General features: G+C 46.3%; 1 protein-coding gene across 1 annotated transcript; it reads left to right on the forward strand.

Moving 5' to 3' along the window:
- LOC136217526 (probable ubiquitin-conjugating enzyme E2 24) lies at positions 1-10,811 on the forward strand. Its single transcript, XM_066004113.1, has 2 exons — positions 1-94; positions 9,868-10,811. Exons 1-2 carry the CDS (start codon positions 1-3, stop codon positions 10,809-10,811), a joined length of 1,038 nt encoding a protein of 345 aa, XP_065860185.1.
- Positions 10,812-11,203: the final 392 nt, after the last annotated feature.

The raw sequence follows: 11,203 nt of genomic DNA on the forward strand, positions 1-11,203 counted from the left end.
ATGGCGCTCTCCGTGTCCTCCGACGCCGTTTTCCCGCAATTCGACGTCGTATCAGGTTCAAACGATCACAAGTACAATTCCAATACTGCTAGCAGTAGAAAATTCCAGAAGAAAATTGATAACCCGCGAAGCCCAAAACGGGTTATACTCATTTCGCAAGCCCAGCCCATATTAAAGCCCCATAGGCTAAGATTGGACGGGACCCGAATGAAGGAAGCGGGCGCAGCGAGTAAACCGCCCCTAATTCCTAAACGGAGCGACAAGACTCCCACTCAGAACCACGTTCGTTGCCATGAAAACCACGAAAGGGACATGGCCTAAAAAGGGGGAACCGCCCTCAGAACGTGGCCCACTAAGGAGTAACCGCCCTCGGCGGTTACCCAAAAATACCTATAAAAGGCCTTAAGAATAAGGGAGGAGGTACGTTCACATTTTTTTCCCACAGAGCTATTGCTAAATTATAGACTCATCCTTACAAAAACTGACTTGATCGTCGGAGAGTTTTCCCGGAGATCCTGTCTCCGGTTTTGTTTTGCAGGTAACTCCGGCAAAGAACATCAAAGCGGATCCAGCAAGTTATCATTGGTGCGGTGATCGTGGACCTTTTTTACCAACATTTGGTTAAAGGTACATGAAGAACATGTCAGAACCATCACGAACGACCGGCGTTACCACTAGATCAACCAGTATGAACTCCAGGGGACCACGGACTGCGAATTCGCAACCTGCAAGTACACAGCCTGTGGTTCCTAGCTCATCGGGTCCTTCGGGACAATTGAGTCCGTTATTGGAGGTCCAAGTGCAAACTGAGATAGAAATGTCCAATAGTGATTTCGTACAGATGGCTGGACAAGTCTTGGCTTCGAACATGAGCCAGGCGGCTGGAGATCGAATGATTAATTTACTAACGGCCCTCGCCGAACACAATACCGCCGTGGCGGCTGCTCCTCAAGAACCTGTGGTTATCTCAACACAATCACCGACTATCCCTGTCATGTCGGCCCTCCCGCAGCCATCTCAGGCACCAAATCAAGTGGGCCAGAGTAGTCGCACAAACCCACACAGCCACCCGAGCAACTACTCGCACCCAGATCTCATTACGACGATACATCCGACCTGGCAGCCATCCCAACCGTTGCCAGGAGTGCAAGGCACTCTTCCGCCACAGCAAGTGGAACCTTTTCCTCCCAGACATTCGGAGTTGATGACTCCTGGGCGAGAGCACACATGGAACTTTGATCCTATAACGGGATAGCGGTTAGTCCCCCAACAGGCACACGTCTCAACACCGATGGGCGGATGGATGCCACCCAGAATTCACCAGCAGCGGATGGAAGAAGTCCGGCGAATACCCGATATTGACTTAGAAGATCAATTACGAAGCATGATGGAGCGAATGGGGTACTCGCCTAGGCCGAGAGCAGAGATCCAGAGCGATTCACCTTTTGCCCCTTCGTTACGGGAATTCATTCCAGATCATAGAATCAAAGCACCTGCCATACCAAAATACTATGGGGATCCAAATTCTGACCCTGAGGCTCATGTCAGGAACTACAGAGAGTTAATGGATGTTGCAGGGGCAAGCGAAAGCATAATTTGCAGGTTATTCTCGACAACTTTGGGCGGTGCGGCATCTGATTGGTTTCGATCTTTACCGGCAGAATCTATTCACAATTGGCAACAATATAGTCGGGATTTCTGTGCGAAGTTCGTGGGCTGTAAAGCAGCAGATGTGACAGATAGGCAGCTGAAGGAGATCAAACAGAGGAACTATAATTCCCTAAGGGAATTTGTTGTCGCCTTTAACGATATCCTGGTGCGATTGCAGAACCCAGATATCGTGAGTATTCACAACATCATGGCGGATGGAACCACAGATTGGAGCATGCGGGAAGAAATCATCCGTAACAAACCACGCACTGTAGCCGAGCTCATGAAGATAGCAAAGGAATTCATGGAAGTGGATGATGTCAACAGGGAACATAGGGCCCAAACTCGGCGAGAAAGAGATGTCGCTAGAACCACTTCGGACAGTTGGCGTCAGACCCAGTCCAAAAGTAATTTTGTTCAAAGAGGCGATCGTCCCTTTCAAGGTGGAGGATATCACACGCCACTAAACACGACTCGCCAGGAGGTGTTACTTTGGATCGAAAAGAGCCCCCTGAAGAAGGATGTGCGGTTCCCCGAGGTAAAAGGTCGAACCAGTTTGGGGCGACATCCTAACAAATATTGCAGGTTCCACAGGTTGAATGGCCATGACACAGATGATTGCTACGAACTGAAGAAGGAAATAGAAAAACTGATCGAGAGAGGCAAGCTGAGTCAATTTGTAAGAAAAGATACAGCTGATGAGAAAACAACGCTCCCGCATGAGGGAGAAACACGGCCAGAAAAGAAGCAGAAGAAAGGGGTGATAAACGTGATAGCAGGCGGAATCTACGAGCCTCCAACAAAAAGAACTCGCCGTGAACGGCGAAAGAGCAATACACATAGGGGGGATGCCCTCAATTACTCATTTGCGAGAATCACGGAGCCACATGCGGATGCCCTGGTGATCACGATGGCCGTTGAAGGATGGGACGTCAAACGGGTCCTTATCGACACAGGCAGCTCTTGCAATGTCATTACCCGGACAGCATTCAACAAGTTGGGAATCAACGACGAGCGGGTGGAACACACCTTCATGGATGTAACTGGTTTTGGGGGTCAATCCTCCCAAACAAGTGGGCAGGTGGTGTTGGAGGCAGAAATGGGCGATAAGAATCTAAAATGGCGAGGTGATTTAGAATTCGCAATTGTTGATCTCCCACTGGCCTACAACATAATTCTGGGACGGCCATTCCTGTCGAAGACGGAGTCGCTCATCTCAATGAAGCATTTAACGTTACATTTGCCAACACACCAATGGCGAGTCATAGTTGAAGGTGATCAACTTGTATCTCAACAGGCCTATACATTATCACTTGAACCAAAACCGGAAGAGGAGGATAAAGTCAAAGAGAAGCTCCCGGCGGAAGCATTGGGAGAAACGGAACTATTCGCCATCTCGAATGACAAGAACGTGCGAATAGCGGCTGGACTCTCATAGGAAACAAAGAAGGCCATTACCGAGGTATTGATCCAATGTGAGTCGGCATTTGCCGCCCCAAATGAAGTGTTAAAAGGAATAAGCCCAGACGTAGCAACCCATCGGTTGAATGTAGACAAAGGGGCAACCCCAGTGCGGCAAAAGAAGAGGGGACATGCTCCTGAGCGGCAAAAGGCGATTGAAAAAGCAGTGGCGGATTTGCTAAAGTCAGATGCAATTCGAGAAGTCACCTATCCGGAGTGGTTAGCCAATGTGGTGCTAGTCAAAAAGCCGAATGGAACGTACAGAATGTGCGTCGACTTCAAAGACTTGAACAAGGCATGTCCGAAAGATATGTATCCACTTCCTAACATTGATATATTGGTAGATGGAACTGCAGGATATGAAGCTTTATCATTCACCGACGTGAAATCCAGTTACCATCAGATACCCATGGAGAAGGCGGATGAAATCAAAACATCATTCATAACTCACCAGGCGACTTATTGCTTCAAGGTGATGCCCGTTGGATTGAAAAATGCGGGAGCAACATACCAGAGGATGATGAACAAGATATTTTCAGACAAATCCGGCGAGAACTTCTCGATCTATGTTGATGACATGATCATCAAAAGCAAGAAAATGCAAGACCACCCGCGGGATATCAAAGAAATCCTAGAAGTGTTGATCAAATATGGCCTCAAATTGAACCCAGAGAAATGCACATTCGGAGCAAGAGCGGGAAAGTTCCTGGGTTTCATTGTTAGCGGCAAAGGGGTTGAGGCGAATCCTGAGAAGGTTAAAGCAGTAATGGAGATGAAGACGCCAAGGAACATAAGGGAAGTACAGAGACTGAACGGGCGGTTGGTGGCATTAGGGCGATTCATATCATGCTCAGCTAGGCGATGTCTACCTTTCTACAATGCCATCAAAAAATCCAAGTCCTTTGAATGGACGCCGGATTGTCAAGAAGCATTTGAGGGGATAAAGCGATTACTATGTTATCCGCCCTTAATGAGCAGGCCGGAAGACGGAGAAGATTTGTTTCTTTATGTATCCGTCACTAGCATGGCGATATGCACTGTGATGGTGCGAGAAGAAGAAGGGCAACAATATCCAGTGTACTACGTGAGCAAAGTCCTGAAGGATGCAGAACTCCGGTATTCGAAGTTGGACAAAATGGCCCTCGCAGTGATAACCACGGCGGCTAGATTGAAACCATACTTTCAGGCGCATACTATCATTGTGAGAACTGGCATCCCAGTGCGAAAGGTACTGCAGAAACCTGACGCATCCGGCCGGTTGATGGAATGGTCAATTCGCCTGGGCGAATTCAATATCCGCTATGAAGGAAGACCAGCACTAAAGAGCCAAGTGCTCGCCGACTTCGTGAACGAATTCACCTGGGATGATGATGAATGTCCAAAGGCACAAAAAGAAGAGTGGAGCATGTACACAGATGGGGCCTTATCTGCAGACGGAGCTGGGCTAGGAATCGTCATCAAAGGTCCGGAGGTTATCCGACAGCAAAATTAACTTTCAAAACTACCAATAATGCCGCAGAGTATGAAGCAATGATATGCGGATTGAAGTTGCTCAATGAACTCACCCTAGAAAGAGTGGTAATCTACAGCGATTCCAAACTCATGATAAACCAGATCATAAAAAATTATCTGGTGAAACAGGAGGAGCTCGTAAAATACCATCAGGTAGTCGGCCGATTGACACAAGAGTTAACGCACAAGGGAGTCGTTTGGGAGATGGTGCATGTTCCACGAGGCCAAAATGCAAAAGCTGACGAATTGGCAAAGGCAGCGGCAAGTAGAGAACCATGGAGTCAAAAAGCATGCAGATTGGAAATAAAATCGGCAAGATTATGATCATCGAGGAACTGGAAGACGATGAAGATTGGCGGATGCCAATCCGTCAATATCTGGAGCAGGGAGATTTGCCGGTTGATAAGAGCTTAGCCAGAAAAATAATTGGGCAGTCGGCACGATACTCAATGCGGGATGGAACTTTGTATCGGAAATCGTACACATGTCCATGGTTGAAATGCGTTAGTCGCAATGAAGGGGACTATGTGCTGCGAGAACTACACGAAGGAATTTGTGGCGCGCACGAAGCTTCGGCGGCATTGGCAAGAAAGGTCAAACTGCTGGGATACTACTGGCCCAAGGTGGTGGAAGATTCCCAGAAGATGGTTGCGGAATGTCACAACTGTCAAATCCATGCGAATGAAAAGCATGTTCCCGGAGCTGAACAAATCACTATAATGACGGCGTGGCCATTCGCAACATGGGGAATTGATATAGTGGGCCAATTCCCAGAAACAACAAAGAAAAGGAAGTATTTGATAGTCATAGTAGACCACTTCAGCAAATGGGTAGAAGCGGAGGCAGTAACCGCACAAACACCTGAGCGAATGAGCGAGTTCTTACGAGAGAACATTATCATGCGATTTGGGATCCCGCAGAAGCTTATAACCGACAATGGCACCCAGTTCAACTGTGCCAAGTTCAAAACATACTGCGAAAGCATGGGAATCAAGAATCATTTTTCTTCTGTAAACCATCCCCAATCAAATGGTATGACAGAAGTTACCAACAGGGCCATGGTTCAAGGCATCAAGAAGCGGCTAGGTGACAAAAAAACATGTTGGGCGGATGAGATACCCCATATGTTGTGGGCATACAGAACCTCTGTAAAGGCAGCAACAGGCGAAACACCTTTCTCGCTAGTTGATGGAGCCGAAGCAGTCCTACCTGTTGAAATCAAGTCGCCCACAGATCGGACAATTTATTATTGCGACACACAAAATCCTATCAACATCAGAGATGCTTTGGATTCTGTGGAGGAACGAAGAGAGAAAGCTTACATGCGAATGGCAATGTACCGCAATAGAATCAAGAAATACCATGACAGAAGAATGCGAAAAGTAATAATCAACGAAAACGACTTGGTCTTGAAAAAAGCGGATAAAATACAATCCAGAGATGGCAAAGGCAAACTGGGCGTCAACTGGATCGGACCATACAAAGTATCCAAAAAGCTGGGACCAACCACTTTTGAAATAGAAGAAATGAGCGGAAAGAAGCTCCCGCGCACCTGGAATCTAGAGAATCTACGCCTATATAGAAAGGCCGAGTAGTTCGAGGAAATGACGAGTACTCTTTTTCCTTTTATGAGTTTTTCCCACTGGCTTTTCTGATAAAAGGTTTTAATGAGGCTTCGATCCCGCACAATTGGTGTACATATGTAATAAACTTTTTCTCGTCATCAATAAAAGTTATTACATTCACTCAGTATGTTACAACAAAACGCGGATTCCTTACAAAAAACACATAAATGTGTTGCCTCTTAAAGAAAGGCGGATGCATGATTACGCATCACTCGCAAAAAACCTTAGGGTTAAAATCAAAAAACCTTAGGGTTAAAATCAAAAACACATAAACGTGTTGCCTGTTAAAGAAAGGCGGATGCATGATTACGCATCACTCGCAAAACCTTATGATCAAAACTTATGATTATTTTCGAAAGAAGAATTATAAGTTAAGGCATAAAATTAAGCGGATAACGAGTACTCAAAATTGCAAAAAGGGTCTGGCCACCCTAGCTATGAAGAAACACAAATATGGAGTCGGCAAAAAGACAAAGGGCACATATAAAGGGCAAAAAAGTGACAATCACACACATATGAAAACCAACAATCGAAAGAAAATATATATATCAGAGCGGTTTGTTACATGGTTTTTACTTACAAAAGTCCAAATATAAGTTAAGCTACGCTACAGCTTCCTCTCCTTCGCCCCTAATGCCCTCCTGGACTGCGGCAACTCCCTCATCTCCTCCGGTAGGAGGATCTACTTCAAGCGAATCCTCGACCCTTGAATCGGTAACCGCTTCAGTAACCTCTTCGGTGAGAGGTACCTCTTGCACAGGTTGAGAAACGGCTTGGGATGCCTCTCCTTCCGCGGGCTGAATAGGGATCTCGTAGCTAATCGGAGGATCCTGAAGACTCTTCCAATCTAAGAAGAGTACCTCATCCATATCAGCATCCTCAGCTTCCAGCTTATCCCACTCCCCAGTTAAATCCTTTTCAGGGATGGGAACTTTGGGGCGGTTAAGTACTAGACCCTGATTCCCGTACTCATAAGCCGCATGAATCCGCTCCCCATACCAGTAGATGCGGGCGCCATCTTCAGCCAAAATCTCCTCAACCCTCTTCTTTTGGGCCTCCTTGAAAGCAGCTAGGTCGTCGAGGGCTTTTTGCAGTTCATCGGACTTGGCCTGAAGGGATTTAAGGGCCTCCTCCTTCTCGCCCACGGCCTTCTGACAGGTGCCCTCTAGGACCTTCACCTTCCCTTGGACATCATCATAAAGCGACTTCTGAGTCGCCAATTCCGTGCCAAGACTTTCCAACTCCTGGGCTCGCTCTGCATCCCTTCAGAGAATGCCCTCAGCGAAATTGATAATCTGCATATAACACGTCTCACAAATAAAAATGGGCGAATAGAAATATGCGGTTATAATGAACACAAGATATTTGAAAGCGAAAGGACAAAGCAATAATATACCTCTACAGAACACTTCTCGATCCCTTCCACAGCAGTAGGGAGCGATACTTACTCGCGCACAAGGGAGGCAGAGGGAAGTCGCCCGAGGACATTGCATATGGAAGATACAATATCCTTGCAAGAGAAGTTCACGGCCAGGCCGAAAGTCCTAGTCCACCATCCGCTAATATCGGGGATTGGCTGCAAGAGCATAAAGAAAAATATCAAGGAGTGGCAGATAGCTCATGAGGAAAAAGTAGCAATACGAGAGGGAGTAGATCAAGATACCTCGTGAATGGGGGTACTGCTCTTTCCTTTAGACGAGGCGGATACAGGTGCGCCGCCAACAATAAGGGACACAGAAGTGTTCTTCTTTTTAGAACGAGAAGACTCTGTATCCGCACTTATCTTCCGCTTCCTAGTTAAAGGAAGATCCTCGGAGGCAGAAGCAGGACCTTGTGAAGCGGAAGCCCTAACCGGGGAAGCCGCCCCAATAGAAGGAATCATCCCTCCAGAAGGATCCGCCCCTACAACGGAAGCGGTTTCCGTCATCCGCTTCTTTCTTCTCGCCAGGGCTTTGGCCTCCCGATCTGCAGCGATTTGAGATAAAGGATCACCCCTGCAAAGGGTTAAAAGAAACCATCAACTTGGAAATAAAAAGTACCTTGCACAAAAACGCGATAAGGAATATAGACAACGCGATCCCCCTCGCGGTATGCAATCGCTACTCGGCTCCTTAGCATATGAAAGGCCTGATCGTATGTCCATACAAAAGGTGGAGTGCTCTTCAGGAACTTGATAACGGCGGATTCTTCCTGGCTGGGATACCCGAAGTTCAAACTCTTTACGTTGGGTCGGCTCCAGCAATGAAGGAAGTTCAGGTTTTCCTCATTAAACTTGATAAAAAAGTAAGATCGATCCCACTCGCGGATCTTGTTCAGCTTCTCGTCAAAACCATAGTATCCGCTCTGGCGGATAAAAGTAAAATACCCCGCCGAGCTTTTGAAATGGTGGAGCTTGGAGAAGATCTTGAGCGAAAAGGGAACCTCCAAACAATCCGCCAAAAATTTGTCCAAAGTCAAATCGGCCCAGCCGTTAGGATGCAGTTGCCCGGGCGCGATTCCATAACCGCCTAAGACGGAAGCAATCTCATCCGCCAGCGGATAAGTGAAGCCGCAGATAATCTGGGCCACGAAAACAGTGAAGTAACCCTTTGGGTAATCGCCCGGCCCCCTATCCTCTCCAGGAATGATCGTCTCGAGACCTCGGAGCCAGGGATAATGCTCCCGCAAATCATCGATTGTCTCTTGACAAACCAGACTTCCCGACCTGTCCTTCTTGGGTAACAAACGAGGGGTTGGGACAGGTGGCGGAATCAACTTTTTGGGGTCAAAACCTAAACCCTCGTCGGTTGTATTCGCCAGATGAAGGAAGTCGGCGGGATGAGAATTACACCCAGGAGAGCTGGTTGAAGCTTCCTCAACCATCTCTTCGACCTCGTTAGAGACCTCGCGGACATAATCGTCGTCAAACGGCGCGAAGTCGAGGTCTGACATGATCGATAAAAGGAAAACAGAAGCAAAAAGCCGAACAAGGAGCAAATTTGAAAAGAAAAACTTACATGAAAAAGACAACACAGTGAAGTGACGGGATTAAGAGGTCGACGCCGGAAAAGAAGTAACGGAATTAAAAAGTCAACGCCGGAGAAAACGAAAGAGGGGAAATGCACAAATTCAAAAACTTTGAAATAATCGGACAAAGACGAAGCGTCCCCTATAAAAAGACCCTAAAAGGGCTCTTGCTAGACCAAGGGGGAGGCATGTGATAACCCGCGAAGCCCAAAACGGGTTATACTCATTTCGCAAGCCCAGCCCATATTAAAGCTCCATGGGCTAAGATTGGACGGGACCCGAATGAAGGAAGCGGGCGCAGCGAGTAAACCGCCCCTAATTCCTAAACGGAGCGACAAGACTCCCACTCAGAACCACGTTCGTTGCCATGAAAACCACGAAAGGGACATGGCCTAAAAAGGGGGAACCGCCCTCAGAACGTGGCCCACTAAGGAGTAACCGCCCTCGGCGGTTACCCAAAAATACCTATAAAAGGCCTTAAGAATAAGGGAGGAGGTACGTTCACATTTTTTTCCCACAGAGCTATTGCTAAATTATAGACTCATCCTTACAAAAACTGACTTGATCGTCGGAGAGTTTTCCCGGAGATCCTGTCTCCGGTTTTGTTTTGCAGGTAACTCCGGCAAAGAACATCAAAGCGGATCCAGCAAGTTATCAAAAATAATGAAAGAGTGGAAAATCCTCGAGAAAAACCTCCCCGATTCAATCTTCGTTCGAGTATACGAAGATCGCATTGATTTAATGAGAGCTGCGATCGTCGGAGCCGCTGGTACACCATATCACGACGGTCTCTACTTCTTCGACATTGCTTTCCCGTCAGATTATCCATCACGGCCGCCGCGGGTTTCGTACAAATCTTTCGGGTTTCGGATTAATCCGAACCTCTATGAGAGCAGCTATGTCTGTTTAAGCTTGTTGAACACATGGAGCGGAAAGAAGAAAGAGATGTGGAATTCAGAGCAGTCGACGGTACTTCAGGTATTAGTCTCAATCCAAGCTCTTGTTCTTAACGAGAAACCCTATTTCAATGAACCGGGTTTGGCCGGGTATCGCGACTTGTCTAGGTGGGAGAAGGCGTCGAATGCGTACGATGCCGATATATTTGTTTTATGTTGTAAAACGATGATGTTTCATCTACGGAAGCCGCCGAAGCACTTTGAGGCTCTCGTCGCCGGTCATTTTAAAGAGCGAGGTACTGCGATTTTAGCAGCTTGTGATGCGTATGTAAATGGTGAAGCTGGAATTGGGGATTATAATTCAAAATCAAGCCCTTCTTCTTCTTCATCTTCGTCTTCCTCATTTGTATCGGTTCAATTTAAGTTATCGATACAGCAATTGTATCCACAATTGGTTGCAGCTTTTGATAAAAATGTAGCTTCATCGGCGACTTTGATCGAACAGTTTGAGAGGGAGACGGAGAGGGAGACGGAGACGAAAACGACGCCGTGTCAGAGCCAAAAGCAAAGTAAGGGTGGGATTGCGAAGAGGCTTGTTGGCAAATTAAAGAAGGTTTTTGGATTCTTGATTGTGAAGAAGAAGACGGAAAGGGCCTCTTGAGAGGGACATAGTTGGAATATATTTGATAGATTAGGGTAAAATAGTCAAAAAGCTTTTATTTTATGATTTATTTTTAAAAATTTTTATAAAATTATTTTATGATTTATAAAAAATAGGGTTAATTACAAATAACTACCATGTGGTTTGGCCGATTTGCGATTTGGTATATGTGGTATTTTTTTTGCAAACACAACTTTATGGTTGCAAAATTTTACATGTTTTTTTTACTTTAATTCAGGAGCTAAATGATATTTTAAGCAACTTTAATTCTTCAACTTTTTAGGTTTAAGGTCATTTAGGTGTCGCTTTTTATGAGAGAGAAAGATAATGTTTAGAGAGAGAAAACTCCAAAAATGATGATTTTGGAAAATTAAGAATATGGTTCCATAGTA

Source organism: Euphorbia lathyris, chromosome 2 (assembly GCF_963576675.1).
Source record: "Euphorbia lathyris chromosome 2, ddEupLath1.1, whole genome shotgun sequence".
In the NCBI taxonomy this organism is placed as follows: Eukaryota; Viridiplantae; Streptophyta; class Magnoliopsida; order Malpighiales; family Euphorbiaceae; genus Euphorbia; species Euphorbia lathyris.

Coding starts and splice junctions, on each gene's coding strand:
- LOC136217526 (XM_066004113.1), top strand. CDS start 1: ATGGCGCTCTCCGTGTCCTCCGACGCCGTTTTCCCGCAATTCGACGTC. Junction 95..9,867: donor CAATTCCAATACTGCTAGCA/GTAGAAAATTCC, acceptor TTTGTTTTGCAG/GTAACTCCGGCAAAGAACAT.